Source organism: Cynoglossus semilaevis, chromosome 6, assembly GCF_000523025.1.
Source record: "Cynoglossus semilaevis isolate Cse_v1.0 chromosome 6, Cse_v1.0, whole genome shotgun sequence".
NCBI classification, from domain to species: Eukaryota; Metazoa; Chordata; class Actinopteri; order Pleuronectiformes; family Cynoglossidae; genus Cynoglossus; species Cynoglossus semilaevis.
The window spans coordinates 11,393,038-11,411,310 of record NC_024312.1 but is presented as its reverse complement, the minus strand read 5'-3'; the positions used below and the strand labels follow the sequence as shown (position 1 = coordinate 11,411,310).

Below are 18,273 nucleotides of genomic sequence, written 5' to 3'. Positions count from 1 at the left end.
AGTGAGGCGGAACATCGCTTCAGCGGTGACGCTAATACACTAAGCGGAAGCTACGCCTCTTTTGAATTACCCATTCAAAATGAATTGATTACAACACGTGATTGAAGCTTTTATCGACCTCAAAAACACTTTTTGTTATTCTTTATTCTAAACAAGGAAATATAAATATAAACACATATTAGCACAGAGCACATAATGCAATTGAAGGACCGAAAGCCAGTGCCCATTTTTATTTCTTTATCTATTTAATTATTCTTTTGTTTAATGAGTGCATTGAATTTTAGCAGAAGAACTGAGATAATGAAAATGTTATATATATTGTTTAGCTTTTTAAGGCTTAAAATACTGCAGTAGGTAGAACACTGTTGTGAGTTTGGAAAATCCTAAAATGAATTGAATATATACTATTCTATATAAACTATAAAGTCATGTTTTATTGTTATTGCACTTGTTCAAAGGTTTCATTGAGGTCAAGGCGCCCTTGACTTGCCTTTGCATCGTATGTCAGTAACAGTAAGACAGATAATATATAATAAAATATATAGTGAATACATTAAACACTTAAACATGAACCTAATATTAAACATGTTGTACTCTGTGTTGCTTATACATTACAGATCAGGGAAATGACTACTGTAATGTTTTTTTCCTATGACAGATTGATTGAAATCATTTAGCAAACTTAATCTATATAATGTCTAGTAACCTTCTTCATTGACCATTCAGGTATTTAAGACCCATGTGCTCAGAATAATTATAAATGTTTTGCAGTTGCAAATATAGGCTAGTGCACACCGGTGCTACTACTGCAGCATGATCAGAGACAACTGTTATACCATGCTGAGATTAACTGGTCTTCACACTTTGCTATTTTTGTGACCTACTTTTTTTAATCCCATGTGTAGGGGCTCAATTTCTGCCTTAAGTGAGCAACTGATGGATAGTGTGCATGGTCTCGCTGTATTCTGGCAGCTGGCTTTCCTGGAAACATGAAATAAGAGACACTTGCATACTGAGTTTAGAGAATTTGCTGATACTTGTTTAGCCTGGTTACTAATGTTCACTCTATTCACGTGAACTGTCACACATTTCGGGCTGTGTCCTTGAATCTTTAATAAACATCCACTATGGTGGTAAATGAGACTGCATGTCTCATTTACCATTTATTTATCACTATTTACCATATTTACCATATATTTACCATGTAATTTATCATTATATTTACCATGTATTTATCACTACAGACAAATTACTGATAACGTAAGTAAGCAGTGTGGAAATAAAAATAAATAGTTGTAATTTTGGTGAGTATAAAGTTATTATGAATCAATCAAATAATTTGGAATTATATTTTTTACCAAATCTTTAGCAATAGGCTTTTACTTAAGGTTTTTAAATGAACCTGCCTGTCAAGGCCATAGAAACAAACCAACAGCATACGAGATGTCTTCCTTCTGTGATTGCTGGAGCCAAGAGAGTCCAACTGCGCATGCGCCTTAGTGGTGGCGAGGGGAGGCGCTGTGAGGTGGGCTGACCAACTGTAAGCAAGAGTGTGTGTGAGAGAGGAGAAGGGGGGGGTCTTCGGAGCGCACAGTGAAATGTGTATCATCTCAGCAAAAACATACGCACTAACGTGGAACGTGCAAGCGACCAGGTCATTTCAACTAAACTTTTGTTTTGTCGTCTTAAGACTGTTTCGATGGCGTACAATAAACATTTTAATTGTAAAGCGCAATATTGATTGCGACTTCGGTTCTCTTAAAGAGTGTCCGCTTCCCCTCCTCTCGATGAAGCGCTGCGATGCCCTCTGATTTTATATCCCTCCTTAGCTCGGATCTCGACCTCAATTCTCCCAAATCTCTTTATTCCAAAGGTAAGATGCATCTGAAAACAAGCCCGTGCTGTGAAACTAACATGCTGTGTTTTGTTATGAATGAAGAAATGTCAGTGTGCTGATGGCTTCAGTTAAGCTGCTATAGCTAACTGGGGTTAGCTTCCTTACGCTGCTAGCCAGCCTGGCTCGCTTTAGTTACTAAGCTGCGTTTGAATTGGTTACCACTGTGGTGGCTATTTGTCAATGTCACGTACATAGAAATGCTCGACAGCTCCTCAGTATTTGCATTATTGTTACATTTGGTCACAATTGTGTGCTTGAGTTTATGTTTTGTAAACGTCAAACTAGCATTTGGATAAATCCACACTAAAACCTGATTATAAGCTCTGTCCCCTACCACATTGTTCACTGGTTCATGTCTTGGTCGCATGGGTGGGCGTGTGTACATGTGTGCGTATATGACTAGCAGCTTGAAAAGTTGTATTTGCGTGTTGTTTTTTGGAATTGGAAGGTTTTGGATTACGAGTGGATTTCAGCCTGAATGCCTGCGTAACACTAAAGAATTAACTTTTTGTAATTTGGAAACGCTCAATGCACCGCCGGAGCAATACGTCCTATACATGTGTAACATTGTCGTTGAACACTGTTATTAATGAGGATGGTGGCTGCTGTATTATGTAAGGACTAGGCGGTTGTATCCATTTGCTGAATGGGTGAAATAGTGGCTTCCACGAGCAGCCTGTGTGTGAATTAAGTTCGTTCTCATCAACAAGTCTATAATTTATTGGGTAAAGACACCAGTGAGCCAACTCAAAGCACGAGCAGCCAAGAAACCAGTGTGTTCTTAGGGGACCTCTATGAGGGGTAGGTGACATGTCTGACAAGAAACATTTAGTAACATTTAACGCTTGCATACAACATTAAATCATTAGAATAAGAGAAGTAAAGCTGTGAATTATTATATCCAGGCTAAATTAGGACACGTTTTGAAAAGGCATCATCATATTACAATCCTGTACCAAAAGTCAGTGGACACAGAAGAGTAGTCGCTGCGGATTAACTAATACAAGCTCGACTGCATATTAAGTTATATGAAAGTCAATCGCCATGAAAACTCCAGAAGAGGAGTCATTGTTTTCTATTTAAATGGTTTGTTGGTGTAAAAGTGCCGCTCAAATGTTTTATGCGGGCAAATTACAGAGGCATTAAGCAGAACCTGGTTGCTATTTCTATCTAATACACCCAACTGCATCCTGCTGTGTGTTTGGGTTGCCCCATGTATTTAAACTGTGCTCATTACCTTATCTGAAAGTATTGGTTCCTGGAAGTGAAGAGGCTAAATTGAGCCCACCATATGGTAACAGTGCATTGCATGTTGGCATGTTTATTTATATCTCAGCATTGGAAAGGCAGCTTACTAAGAGGTCAAGGTTGTAGTTTATTAACGACTTAGATGGGAACCTTACATATTAAGAAGTACTTAAGAGCAAGTGCACCTGACCAGAGTGCTTTTTGCCTCTCTGAATACATTTTTCTCTTCTGCTGGTAATGAGTTTGTAGTTTAAAATAACCAATGGCTTTTGTTTAAAGGTACCCTTTTAAACAATAATAAATAATAAACAAAAATGCCATTATTTGTTGTTTTAGTGCACAAAGTAAGTCTTTTGTTAGCCCTGGCATTCAGCATGTAATGCGTTGTGGGTATACAGTATAATTGAAGCAGCCATTGTTGGGCACAGTAATACATTCTTGGTCAGCATATGTCCTGCGTTTTGCAGCAAAAACATAACAGTCCTGAATAGTCTTTTCTCCTATTGCTGTCATCCAATCCAAGTGCAAAAATAAAAATGGACCAGTGCCCTGGCCTTGTTGCAATCCATGCATAACTTTGATGTGAGGTCATTTGATTGTTCTATGTCTGTGTTGGTATGTCAGACCTGTAATGATGGTCATCAGTCATCTGAATCACATAAGACATTTAAGTAAAAAAACATGGACATGATATAATGTAAACTTTTATCAAAGTAAATTAATCTCATATTCACTTTTATTTCTTTGGGTTTTTACTTCTGATAGTCTTATCCATGTGTTTTGCACATGGAAGTCTTCTTGTTTGCTGACTAAAGGCTAAATCAAAAGTGACAAGCAAACAAAAAATAAAATATTAATATAAACCACGGCTGGATGTTATATTAAGCTTTTGAAGATATATCAATATATTTTTATACACAATATAGAACAACAGTGTTGTTTATGTCATTCTGCACTCCTAATATGGATTTATAAAACAGCCAGTTTGTCTGTTTCTTGACATTGTATAATTTTTCCATCTGTCTTCAATGTCACTCTATATATATCATATATTTAGATTTTCTGGAAAATTATCGAGGCTAATAGGCAGCTCCCAGGGAGCAGTGTGTGGGGACAGTGCCATGCTCAGTGCAATTCAATGACAACTTGGAAGCTGGTGGATGGCTTTTTTTTTTTTTACTGTTATTCTTCCCAAGTAAACTAGCTGCTCCTTCCTCTTTCTTGAAACACAATGAAAGAGAAACTACTTTTTGTGTTTCGGGGATGAGGCCCATCGCAATCTGTGTGTTTATATCACAGATTGAGAGCAACATGCAAGGATGGTGAAAGGCAAAATCATTTCCATTATCTTGGTTTTTATTTTTATAAATTGTAATTGAAACCAAATTCTCATTTCTTTTCATGTTGCCATATAATTGCATACGAGTTAAACCAGCTAAGAAAGATTAATTCATCTTATTTAAATATTACACTTGTTGCTAAAGTGCTGATGTGCAGGATTCCTGTCTAATATACAGAAGGTTCTGGGTTTGATTCCCCCATTCCTTAGTGACATACGTATTAGGAACAAGGACATTTTCTGGCATATCACTGTTGCCAACTGTTGTCAGCAACCCTTAAGAAGATGCAAGTTCAAAGTGAGCTTTGGTGGATTTATATGTAGTAAGTTAACAATAGGTAGTATTTGATTAACAGAAAGTGGGACTTAAGATCCCAGATTTGGTTTGCATTGGTTGTGTTTATATCAAAACTTGTGAGGTTAAGATCCCATTTACACAACAATGACCTCATTGTAGCCAAGAGCACCCTAGAACCTAGAAATAAAATGCAGCCAAGAAATTTGCTTGCGCAGCTGGCAAACATAATGCCCGGTTTCTTTTTGTTTTTAATGTCTGGGTGAAGGCAATACTTAACTGGTATTATTGTTGGGCTACAATAAATGTTCAGCAAGTAGAGGCATGGTTTGCATACCACTGTGTGTCTGGACAGCCTGGTATATTAGAGAATTCTAGTACACTGAATGAACTCGTGGAAAAGCTTTTGCATACTCAAACTGAGAGTGAGATAATAGTTCATTTGCATGAGTAGAATTCACTTTGCTTCAATTTAGTGTGAGCTGTTGGTGTTTAAATGACCGAGCAGCATTATTAGCATTTAAGTATTGATAAAAAAAAATGGTCTGGGCTAACTGGAGATGCTCCCAAAGAGATAGAAGTTTGAGAATTTTCATTTGTGTATTTACCAAGTACTGACATTGGTGCTTCTCATTAGGTTGGATAGATATTCAATGGCCTGAAATACAATGTGTAGATGAGCCCAAACAATCACAAACAGGAAAATGCTTAAATAGTTTTATTTCCATGTCATGAACAGAAAACTACATCAATCCAAATAAAATAAAAGTAGTAATCAAAAAGTCTTTAAACTGACATTGTCCATTGTGTTGTTAAAGTGAGAAGCTACACTAGGCGTTTATACAGAACTTCCTCAGGTGTCTTGTTAACCAACTCGTGCCAGAACAAAACTTGCAGTTACTCTTGTTTTTCGTTGTCCCTGGTGTTAAAATACCTCCAAACTGCTGACATTGTTGACCTACTTAAATAAACTACCCATGAGTGCAATGAGACACTGAACTGCAGTAGGAAAACAACACTCACTTCCTGAATGGTGTGCAGCTGGTTGTGGTGAAAAGCCCTTACGGAGTATCATGTTGCTAGATTGGCAAATGTTTTCGAGTGAGTATTGGGCTTGACATTGATACCGGTATCAGTACCGTTGCATCCTTTCTAAAGCCATATTTGTGAGAGAGAAACGCTTAGACTGAAACACTGCACTCTTGTCCACTTTATAAAGTTTTCTCCTTCATTGTATATATATAATAATATACTTCGTCCAAAAACCTTGGACGGTTGATCCAGTGCTTTTCCAGAATCACTTTGGGAACGGTTGATCCAGTGCTTTTCCAGAATCTCTTTATAATAAATGAAATACTTAAAAAATAACAAATGTGAAATGCATTCCAACACAAGTACAATACAAATAATAAATGAAAAATAAGGGCATTGTCAAAACATTTTGAAGATTCTATTAATCAGAGGTCACCAACATAGAGCCCGGGGGCAACAAGTAGCCTTCATGGACTATCAAAGGTGCACTTTGAGTATGCTCTAAAAACAAAACTCAACAACAACATGAGGGTCAAACAATTATAACTTGCATTGCTGTTCTTTTTGCATCAATTACACTCATGATGTTTAGGTGGATGCAGTTGTGATGATGGGAAGAACGTCTGCTTCTGTATGTCCTTATTATTACATAATTCAGGAAATGTAGCTCTTCGTATTACTCAGTACCCTTGGAGTAGCTCTCAGTTTCAAAATAGGTTGGAGACCCCTGCTACACATGTATTCAACATTTTGGCAGACTATATTTAAATTCTTGGCCTCAGTCAACCTCAGAGTACAAAGTCAACTCCATCCAAGGGAGGAACTTGAAATCAATATTCAGTACAGCCTTACTTATAATATTAATGCTTTGCAGCATTTTTTGCACAGTTGAGGTTTGCATGTGTAGGGACTTCTTTATTCTTCCTTGTGATTGAGTTGACATAACACTTGAGCAGGCCTGTGTTTGGGCTTTTCTAATGTTAAATCACATGTTTAGTTTTAACATGGTAGATTAGCCGGCATTGTTTGCAAATTATATTTTTGCTTTAGGCCTTTTTTATTCAAAAAATGGGTTTCCTTCATATATAGTGTTCATATATGTGGACTACCACAAATCACAAGCAATAGACACGAGAGAGAAAGTTCCAAATAAATCACATCTATTTTGGAACTGAAAATGAAATTATCCTATTAGCTATCAGTGGGTACAAATCCCATCCCTATGGCAACATGTAAAGGATGTTGTAGTGGTAATAAATAAAAAGTGATCACAAGACAATGTAAATAATAAACTGACATTTGTCTAAATTTAGTTTGAGCTGGGAATGGTGACGACATTTACTTTGTTGTTGTTTTAAATGGCTTGGAGACGAGCTTAAGAAAAAGTCAATAAACTTTAATTTTCCACCATCTTCTAAGTGAAAGGGGTATTATTAGTGCCTTAAGTCATGTTGGTTTTCCAGTAAGACATAACCATGGTCCATATATAAAGGCATTATCCATCCTTCTACAATCCATTAGACATAGAGTTATCTCACTGTGTGGAAGTTGTGGGGTTGTTCTTCAATATTCTTTAATGTATTGATTTTGATCCTCCTATTACTGTTTTAATGTTAGTAGCCCCTAGACATTGTAGTTTTTAACAAATTAGATCTACTAAAAAAACTGCAGCACAGTCTTCGTCCTCGTACCTCACTTGACATCTTATGACGTCACAGGAGCACGGGATTATGTGTCCTGACAGTTTTACTGTTCAGCTGGTGCTATATCATAACCCGTATCCTATCATACAAGTATCAGTAACTACTACACATGCTGGGTGCTGATGATGCACAGTTAAAATATCTGTCGGGGTGCTGATAGCTCCCAGTTTCATAGCAACCAGATTACCATGTGTTCATCTTCCATCAAATGTGATGTATGCCAGTGGAAATAGAGTGGCTGGTTACAGTCATGCAGGAATCATCATCAAATATCAGCAGGTGCATCTTCTGATTAATTACGCTAACCTCAATCATCGGGTCATAAAATACCTTGTGTAGTGTTTTTGGTTCTTGGATGTAGAAAATGTTGTGCTGATGTGTGATCCAAGTCGGTTTCCCAGGCATTGCGTTATCGAGAATTCTTTATTGGAGAAAAAATAGATAACGATTCTTACAGATATCACATAATTATGCTAATATCGGGCAACTAGGGATGTTAATATTGGCCTGATAATATTGGTCGGCCGAGGTTATCGGGCCAATATTACCATCCCTAGTTTCCAACACCATTTCAAGTGTATTTATGCACTTTATCAAGTGTTGTGTCTACGATGCACTAGTACTTTTGCTTACTCAGTACCAGTGTTAGATGAGTTGATAGTTTGGTCTCAATGTCCCAGAACCAGACAGAAATAAACAAATAATTTTCTGTTTAAAACTTTGCTTGAGTCTCTATTTATAATACTGTTTCTCTTCTAACAGGCATTTCTCAGCTGTTGACTCAGAAATTATCTGCTTTGACAGACCTAATTTTTTTCTGCTCCTTCTCTGTGGCAGAGTCAGTATATGACCTCCTACCCAAAGAACTTCAACTCCAGTTGTCGCCCTCCCAGACCGACCCACCCACCATGAGCCAAAAGAGTGGGGGAGAACCAGGACCTCCTCTGCCTGCAGCTCTGGCTTCAGGTGAGCTAACAGCTCATCCAATGACAACCTTGATCTGGGATTAGTTTGTTTTTTCTTTAGTCCTTGATGAGTCTGTTTAGGCTTAAAAACTTAAAACAATTTCCTGGGGGCAACTTTCATTGGTTTACGAGACACATTTGTGACCTGAGAATTATATCACATTAATATCAGGTTTAACATCAGTATCCTATTTTTCTGCTCTAGTCTTAAGCCGTTTCAAAAAATGAGTTCTCATGTACTCTATTTTATTTAAGGTTTGAATAACAAATGAATCAGTCTAAGTTTTATCATAGACGGGCAGTGTGTTTTTGTCCCTTTACAGAGCTTAAGCTATATGCATATTTATTATCTATACAGTATGTACATATGCATTTGAAGCATGAGTTAACCTTGGCATTGCAGATTCTAACTGTGTGTTAGGACTTTCAGTGAACTTTAAGTAAAGTAAAGCTGCAGTAACAGTCAGTTGATTTTTGCCTGTGGTTTACACTGAGTTGTTTTTAGCAAAGTAATTATTAACATAGTGAGTCTTGCTCACAGCAGCAAATTGTAAGAGACCACAACAGGATAAATATCCAACCCCCAATATAATTAGAGAACAGAGGAGGAATGGAATAGAATGAAAACTTAACACGTAACAAAATTACACAAAACAGTCAAATTTGTAAATATTTAACCAAGCTAAATTATTGCACTTTTCTTTAGTCATCCATTGCTTTGCTTCTCATGAGTTTTTTCTATGTGGTTTTTCGGTGACACCTTCTGGTTAAAAATAATTTTGTGTGTAATCTTTGTCACCCTTCAGAGTAGTAGCAGGATACAGTTGCAGTAACTGTGTATTAAATGACAGCAGCCTGAATACATTGAGATTTGCTGATTCTTCAGCTCATTCATGTATTATGTGCTTGTTTTAGCCCAAATTTTAGATAACTTATTGAGTGCAATAAGATGTTTTGAAATGTACTGAAGTATTTTCAATTATCACTACCTTAATATGACATAAAATCAACCTATTCCTTGGTATACCATCTAAAGGAATGTCAGGTTTTCATTAACAGCATGGCATTGTAGCTTATTCTTCTGTTTCTTGTTTTGTTGTTGTTGTTTTTTTTTTTCAGCTTTCCTTTGATGCTCATACCCAATTTTTCAGTCATAGATGTTTTTAGGCAAAGATACAACAAAGTCCAAGGTGGCGTTGAACTATCTTTAGCTTTGGCTTTACATTTCTTAACATGGGTCTTTTGTCTTGTAGCATTTGACTATGTGTTACAAAAGAAAAAAAGAGTAAAAAAGAATGTATACCATTGTACTCCCTCAAACAAAAACAATTGGTCTTTTAAAATTCTGCTATGTAACCAGTTGGAAAGAATGTAATGTTTGAAAGCAAACATTTGAAGTAATTGGATAGTGCTGGGTGGTACTACTGTTGGTTAAGCATCTAAAAAATTCACTCTACTCATGTTTAGTACTTTGCGAAGTTTTGACATAATGCCAAAATTTGTTTATTTCTTTAAAAAAAAGACAAAAAAGGAAAAATCAGCATTCGTTCTTGTAATTGTATATGAGAAGCACACATCAGGCAGAGGGGCCGAGGGGTGTCAGAATAAAAGTATGAGAGCCATGATGCATGCATCACTTAAGAGTTTATCAATTTGTTTTTAATTTGTTTTAAACGCCAAATGTTTTGATAGCAACATGTGTGTGTGACTGTGTAGCAGGTTGTTAATAGATGCAGAAAAAATTTAATGTCTTTCCACATTTCTTTTGGTATCGAAAATGCACCGTACTGTGATGTCAGTGCCGAGGTATGTACCAAACTGCGGCTTTTGCATACCGTTAGAGCCCTAATGTAACAAACCCCAAAGCATATAATTTTCTGTAGATGATATCACAGATATAACAAACGAGAAAGCTGTGTAGCTTCCCTTGAACCAGACAGTGAACTACCAGGTATGAATAGGTTTTGTATTGAAGGTACAGTAAAACGTGGCAAAACAAGAGCATAAGTATTTGTATGGTTTTTAGAGGATGTTTATGAAGTTATTCAGTCAGTCAGATTTTGACTTTATGAAAGAATTGCTACCAAAAAACATAATCTCTCACATGGGCACAAGGCCAAATGGCACGATTATGTGCAAAAACAGAGGAAGAGAGGTGCAGTGGACCAGAGATTTGAGAACCTAAATGGAGAAAATACTGTAGTTCTGCTAGTGCCTAAGGGTAACAGTTGCATGGTAGAAGTTCTCACAAGTTTTGAGTTACATTTTTATAAAAGAGTAATCAATCCTGACTCGTTGCAGAGGAAGACCAGGGTAGAGGGACAGTTTGTCCAGTAGTAGAGTAGTAAAGGTATTGGAAGGAAGGAGCCACTGGAATTGCCCCATGGGGAGTTTGAACACTTTGGGTACATGCAGTGGACTGCAAAACAACATTAGCTGATCTATGGAACCCCATCTTCACTTAGTGAATAATGGTCTTCAACTATGCAGTGTTAGGGCATAGCTTAAACCTATATTTCCCCGTTAATGTCCAGGGACTGGGTCATCCTCAGCAGCCGCTCTAAAGCCCTTGGAGAAGGGTGCTACTGCTTTTAGCGTGTTGCTATTGCACACTTCACAACCAAGCATTGAAACATATTGCTGTATCCTTTTGCTCAGCCATCACCTGACGGTTTTTGGAACCCCTGTTTCCATTTTTCTTCTTTGTGCCTCTTACAGTGATACAAAGTATACAATACAATAAAGCCATAACACCAGTGCACCTTCATTTTTCACCAGTGAAAATGCTATATCGCCCAGCACTATCATACAATAGTCTCATTGTTCAACTGGGAAGTTGCCCCTGGCAGCGGATGACCTGTCTTTTTAAGTTTCATACAGAAAGCCATAAAAACTGTTTGATCCTACAAAATGGTTTAAAACAGGACACAGCAGGTATTACAGTGGAGCTTCAGAGTTTGAATTGCTTCATACTTTAAACTAAATGGTCATCGTCATGTGGAGAGAGCTAATGATTATCATTTTTCACAGATCTACTGTTCCAAAGCAGTGCTGATCAAAAGCATGACCCCCCATTGATCCTTCAGATAAGGACTCGCCAAATAAGCATACTTCAAAGTGTTTATAATTGAACAACTTCCTTAAGTTAATGAACTCATTCAGTTTACTGATTGACAGAAGTTGAGTCTTGAATGATCAGCTCTCTTGTTGCTCATTGGCTGTCTCGTTTTTATTGCAGGAAGTTCCCTCTGAAGCAGGGAGTGTCTGCATATAAAATGGTCGGCAGTTCACTGCTCCATAGGTCAGAGGCTTGTTTATTCTGTCTCCATGGCTACGCTCAGTCCCAACCAAATCTTCCAATTGGCATGCAGAAACTACTGTTTATTACTGAATGCACATTGCACAAAATGTACTATTACCATGGCAAATTTAATTTGGCACCACGTTACCAGCTTGCAAATTTGGCTGTATAAAAAATGCACAAATTTTTATGTTTGTTTTCTGGCAATGTGTATGTTACAATTTGTAGCTTGCTTTTGTTTTTTTAAAACAAAGCATGTCACTTTTGCCACATTGATTTAATCAAGAAAGGACTTTGTAGGAATCAGCACATTGGGATCTAAAGTAACCTTCTCAACTTTAACTTCAAATATTATGGCAGTGTTTGACAGCTTTCGCATGCAGAGTGAGAGCAAACCTACAACAACCTGTTGAAATTAGAGTTGGGAAGAAAATAAAACCAATGCAAATTTTGCACAAATTCAGCAGCTTCAATGGGACTGCTAGCCTGCTAGGTGTTGACCATCAGTTCTAACTTGTTCATCTCTGTATACTACTGCAGATGCCACCTCTTCCACATCCAGCCCCTCTGCCTCCTCCTGCCTGGATATGGGAGCCCCATCTACTGGCCCCTCTACATCATCTCCAGACCATCTCAAGGTTCCCCAGCTTCTCCATTCCATTGGAGGGGAAGGGGCTGGACCTTCAGAGATGAAAGGTTTGGAGAGTGCAGTGTCTGGCTCGAGCAGAGGCAACGGTGGGACAAGCGGAGCCGCAGGAGACCTGGGGTCTGGAGTGTTGTCAGGGATAGCAGTCCCACAGCCTCAAAACATGCCTTCTAAAAGGCGTCCTGTGTTGAGCATTTCTCCTCCGCCAGAGGACCTCCTTGATGACAGCCAAATGTCCTGCCAAGAGGAGCCGGTTGCCCCACTGGGTCCTGAATCGGAGCACAGCAGCAGCATGTGGGCCGATGACTCCGTCTCAAACTTCAGTGTGGTCAGCTCCATCTCCTACAATGACAACACCGAGGTGCCACGCAAGTCCAGAAAACGCACTCCTCGCCAGCGGCCTGGCCCAAAATCCGATCCTCCGGAGGACAGCATGGATGTGTTTGACGCTGACAGTGCCAAGGCTCCTCACTTTGTCCTTTCACAGCTGGGTACAGACAAGACAGGGCCCAGGTGAGCTGATGCATGTCCATTTTCCCTACGTCAAATGCAAATCCAATATGTTGGGTTCTCCAAAAACACCTGTGATTCCTGTGTCCTGCAGCTCATTTGAAGCAGTGCCCGCGTCGAAGTCCGGGTCACTGTCGGCTCAGTTTCCCTGCAGAAGTGATGGAAAGGAACTAAAGATCCTGGTGCAGCCAGAGACCCAGCACAGAGCTCGCTATCTGACTGAGGGCAGTCGAGGTTCTGTCAAGGACCGCACACAGCAGGGCTTCCCCACTGTAAAGGTCTGACAAAGATGACTACTGGCTAAAAACAGAGAATAAAGAGCAAAGATTTGAACTAGCTATTCTGCAATCACTAGCCAGATTCTTTGCACAAATGCACAATTATAGGCATCGATATTAAACGTTAGAAGTATGATTTCAGATTCTGTTTTCCAGAATCTGAAAAGTGTTGCTTTTCAGAAGCAGTAGTGTCTTATTTATCAACAAAAAAATGTTCTGTGTTTAAAATAATAGCTGTAGTTAAACAATAACAATAATACAAACCAGGGATCGCATGATAGAACTTTTTAATGTACGATACTTAGTAAAATAAATAAATACATTTGTGCTATATTGATCCCATATTAGGAAAGTTGTTGTGTTAGCAGCAGATATCATGTTAACAGGCTGCCCCGAGCAAGCACCAAGCGCATGGTTTCGCTGGGAACCGACCTCAGGCCTTGCTGCTTCCGAGGCATGCGTGCTAACCGCTACACTATGGAACCAACTGTTTTAAACTGTTTTAAACCAACAATGTTGTAAAAATGCTAACATGAATGCAGATATTTGTAGCATATCTGTCTACATTTTACTATTAACCTGGCCTGCTCTGAGTGAAATACCAATTACATACATTTGGTTGTTTGCTATTCCTGACAATATAAATTATTTCCTCAAGTTTCCTGTATTTCCTCAGTTGGAGGGAGTCAACGAGCCAGTTGTGCTGCAGGTGTTTGTAGCTAATGATGCGGGCAGAGTGAAGCCTCATGGTTTCTACCAGGCTTGTAGAGTGACCGGACGCAACACCACTGCCTGCAAGGAGGTGGACATTGAAGGCACCACCGTCATTGAGATTCCTTTGGAGCCTAGCAGTGACATGACACTTGCGTAAGGGTTTTTTTTTTGTATGTAATACGTGTTAGTTACGTCATCTGCGTGTCTGAGGTTTTTACTAATTTTTTTAAAATTATTTTCTTCTGCCCCTTCAGGGTGGATTGTGTAGGAATCTTGAAGCTGCGCAACGCAGATGTGGAAGCCCGTATTGGTGTAGCAGGATCTAAGAAAAAGAGCACCCGAGCGAGACTCACCTTCAGAGTTAACATACCTCAATCTGATGGATCCACACTTACTCTACAGGTCCCCTCATCACCCATCCTCTGCAGTGAGTATACCTGAAAAGCACGGATTTAAGTGACGCAGTTATGGCTCGGCTTGTACTCCCAAACAATATTCAACACAAGTTCATTCTTTTTGGGCATTGACTTGAAGTCAGCCTTGGCTGGAACAGACAAAAGGCCTCTTTGTCCTTTGTTCCACACTCTTGCCCATGTCAGCTGTCCAAAACTAACCCAACTGTCATGTGGTTTTGTCGCTGTACAGCTCAGCCAGCAGGAGTGCCAGAGATCCTGAGAAAAAGTCTTCACATCTGCTCGGTAAAAGGAGGAGAGGAGGTTTTTATAATTGGGAAAAACTTTCTCAAAGGAACCAAAGTTATTTTTCAGGAAAATATTGCAGGTATTAATGCGAGATAAGTTTTGTTGGTATTAGTTTCTTGATTTTGCAATGCGTTAGTTTTTTTTAAGTGATCATTTGCATTGTTTTATTTGTAGATGATAATTCATGGCAAGCTGAGGCGAAGATTGACATGGACTTTTTCCATCAGGTGAAAGAGAACATAAGAAATGCATCAAATTTTTAGCAGTTTCTTCAAGAGTAATACACCTTGATTACTATTTTGGATCTCTAATGTTTTTCAGAATCATTTGATAGTGACTGTGCCTCCATTCCACAATCAGTCAATTACTTCTCCTGTGCCTGTGGGAGTCTTTGTGATGACAAATGCTGGTAAATCACATGATGCCCAGCCCTTTACCTACACTCCAGACACAGGTAAAAGCACTAACTGATGCTCAGATAAAGGCAAAGAGCAGTCATTTGGATTGATGTTGTTGTTGTACAAACCAGTCTTGTTGATTGTAAATTAGTCAACTTATTATTAATGTTTTTTTTATCTCCAGCTGATAACTCTAATGTCCAAAGTGTTAAATCAGAGGGACCGTCTCTGGTTAAAACGTGTATATTTGATGGCCAAATGAAGTCGCTGTCTACTGAGCAAACTGATTGCTCAGGTCAGCCTTGCAAACAGGAGGACACGCCTATGGAAGTGTCAAACAATCCATCGCTTACTGATGTCTACAAAGTAAGATTTAACCTATTCTTGACCATCTGTAATAACAATGTTTATCATAGAAACTAAACGGAAAAAATGTGGGGGTTTTTTTGTTTTGTTTTTTTTGTTTCTTTTCTTAGCCATCCCCGGACCCTCTGGTCTCGGTGCAGCAGACTCTCGAGCTTAATTCTAGTCCACATCAAGGAGGAGAGTCCTTCCAGAGCCCCGTGCCCCTACAACCTGAGGACGTAGAGCTCCCACAAGCACCTTCTGTTTTCCCCAGCCTTGAAACCCTCAACACAATACAAAAGCAAGACATTACCTCCACAACCTCCTTCCCGGTGTCAGGAGACACCACGATTCCTCCTGTGACTCCAGAGGTCCCTCAGCAATTCTTAAGAGAGCCACAAGACAACCTCCCTCCTGAGAATTCTAACAACGGTGGGGGGATCGTGGTTGTTACCATGCCCCAAATATCTTCGCCGTCTCAACCCCAGACACAACAGTCAGAGGTTCCCTTGTTTCCCCAGGAAGGAGTCGCCCAGCTAGAAAGGGCTGTGAGGGAGCTGCAGGCTGGAGGTAACACTGCCTTCCAGCAAGTGTTGGAAGCTGCTGTTGCCCAGCAGCAACTAAACTCTGTGCTCTATAGCCCCCCACCCACTGCAGACTCTCTTCAGCAGCATGTCCAAGAAAACATGAACAGCCTCAGGTTGGGGACCACGGATAATTCACTGTCGACGCAGCAACAATTGCAGATGGAGCAGCAACAGCAAATGCAGCAACAGTTTCAGCAACACCAACAGCTGCAACAACAACAGCAGATTCTCGATAACATTCAGCACCAACAGCAACAACAGCAGCAGCAAGTTCTTGGCAACATGCAGATGCAGCAACAGCTACTGTTACAGCCCCAAGACCAACAGCAACTACAACAGCAACAGCAGCAGCTGATGGAGAATATTAAACAGTTGCAACAGAATCAGCAACAGCACGTCCTCAACATCCAGCTGTCAGATCAGCAACAGCAGAGTCAAATTCTCACCAACTTACAACATCATCAACTGCAACAGCAGCAACAGCAACAAAGTCAAGCGCTGAGCAACATCCAGCAACAGCAACAACTACAGCAGAGCCAGCAACAGCACGGCCTGAATATACAGCTCCCGGATCAGCAACAACAGAATCAAATTCTTACCAATTTGCAACATCATCAACTGCAACAGCAACAACAAAACCAAGCTCTCAGTAACTTGCAGCAACAGCAACAATTCCAGGAGCATCAGGTCTTGGAGAACTTACAGCAGCAGCTTCAGGCTGAGTTGATGCAACCCCAGATGAACTCCACTTCACAAGTACAACAACCAGTGTCCCTCCTCCAGCAGGCGGGAGAGCTGCTGACCATTCAAACCAGCTTTCCAACACCACCTCCGACCCACACGTCTCCTCCTCAGCAGCTCTTTCAATCGCCCAGGCCCCTTGCTGAGACCCAGAGCCCCCAACAGCAGGTCCAGGCAGCCCTGCTCCAAAACACACTGACTGTACTGACTTGTGGCAGTCTCGGCTCGGACCAACAGCCCCCTGGTTCAGCCCTTTACTTGTCTCCGAACCCGCCTCAACAACAGCAGCAGCTGGCGTTCATCTCCTCCATGGAGACATCAGCGAACCCTTCCCAGACTGTCACAATGTTTCAGAACCAACCCCAAACTCAGTTGTCTCAGATGCAGCAGCAGAGCACGCCCATGGACCAACAACATTCTCCCCAGCAGAGCCAACAACCACCGCCACAGCTCACGATTGGCCAGCAGAGAACTTTGTTCCAAAGTATTCCCAATCACTCACAGAACAACCCTGTCCCCCAGAGCCAACTGTCCCAGTCCCAACAAACTGACTTGCTCCTGTGTTCGACAAATCTCAACGCCCAAACCATTTCCTCAACTCTACTTTTTAGCACCCAGACCCAGGGGACTTCCCCCTTAGGAGACATCACTGGGGGAATCTCTCAGCCGGAACCGGCTGAGCCTATGTCCTTTCAAGACCAGAGCTCCTCAGGCAGCACCTCCGCACCCCTTGAGAATCGACAACAGAACCTGTTCCAGGAGCAGCAGCCGATGCAGGTGGGCCCAAGCCCAAGCAGCGTCCAGAACAGTCAACCCGTGGAACTGTTTCTGCCATCGACATCTCTCTCTGGCCTCCAGAGCACTATTGGCACACAGGAGCAGAACAATCCAACTCCTGCTCCTGGGACAACCATTTTTGTAGTTCAGGGTGGTATTGGCGTTGTTGCCAGCACAGCACAGCAGCCACCAGAACAACTTTTCCAGACACCTGTAGGTGGGAATTCACAAGCACAGGCCAACTTGTTCGTGTATGGCATCCAGAATGGTGAGTTAAAAAATATATATAATTATATTATATAAATAATTATAATTATGCTGGACACAAGATACCCAAAGTTAAAGGTTGAATTTTTAGCATAATAGCTTTAAAGTAATTTATCGTATATTCAGAACTATTAGTCAGACTTTTTTTCCATCCTTTGGCTGGGTTTACAACTTCTGGGAGTTGAAAAGTTGTGTTTTTTCATTCAACATACTCTCTACCTCTGATAAGATAAGACTTTATTCATCCCACACCAGAGGAATTCAGTAAAATGTCGACTCTGGTGGGACTCGAACCCACAACCTTTGAATGTCTTATTCCCAGAGTAACTAGAAGTCCAATGCGCTATCCGTTGCGCCACAGAGCCCTTGGGTAGTCATGATCACTTCATAAAATAGGCTATAACGTTACTATGCGTAGATGGAATAATTACTCAGGAACACATCAGGTCACCTTGACAGGTGCTGTGAAGGAAAAGCATTCCCAATTGCACATTAAGCCAAAGACAAACAACAACAAACTATGCAGTGG

At 40.3% G+C, this 18,273-nt stretch overlaps 1 protein-coding gene and 1 non-coding gene across 4 annotated transcripts in view; one reads left to right on the top strand and one right to left on the bottom strand.

Moving 5' to 3' along the window:
• Positions 1 to 1,494: 1,494 nt before the first annotated feature.
• LOC103380139 (nuclear factor of activated T-cells 5-like) overlaps positions 1,495 to 18,273 on the top strand; it is a 22,597-nt gene continuing 5,818 nt past the window's right edge. Inside the window, exons 1-11 of one of the 3 annotated variants that reach the window (XM_025055946.1) lie at positions 1,495 to 1,873; positions 8,352 to 8,480; positions 12,321 to 12,939; positions 13,031 to 13,214; positions 13,873 to 14,081; positions 14,183 to 14,355; positions 14,574 to 14,708; positions 14,804 to 14,856; positions 14,951 to 15,083; positions 15,212 to 15,393; positions 15,504 to 17,745. In XM_025055946.1, the coding sequence (XP_024911714.1) occupies positions 1,801 to 1,873; positions 8,352 to 8,480; positions 12,321 to 12,939; positions 13,031 to 13,214; positions 13,873 to 14,081; positions 14,183 to 14,355; positions 14,574 to 14,708; positions 14,804 to 14,856; positions 14,951 to 15,083; positions 15,212 to 15,393; positions 15,504 to 17,745 (4,132 nt within the window). In that variant the 5' untranslated portion in view covers positions 1,495 to 1,800. Of the gene's footprint in view, positions 1,874 to 8,349; positions 8,481 to 11,717; positions 11,781 to 12,320; positions 12,940 to 13,030; positions 13,215 to 13,872; positions 14,082 to 14,182; positions 14,356 to 14,573; positions 14,709 to 14,803; positions 14,857 to 14,950; positions 15,084 to 15,211; positions 15,394 to 15,503; positions 17,746 to 18,273 lie in introns of those variants that run through there. The other 2 variants (XM_008311961.3, XM_025055947.1) reach the window with 2 other exon arrangements.
• trnar-ucu (transfer RNA arginine (anticodon UCU)) lies at positions 18,018 to 18,109 on the bottom strand. The gene is given in 2 exon segments: positions 18,018 to 18,053; positions 18,073 to 18,109. It is a non-coding gene; the product is annotated as a tRNA-Arg (tRNA).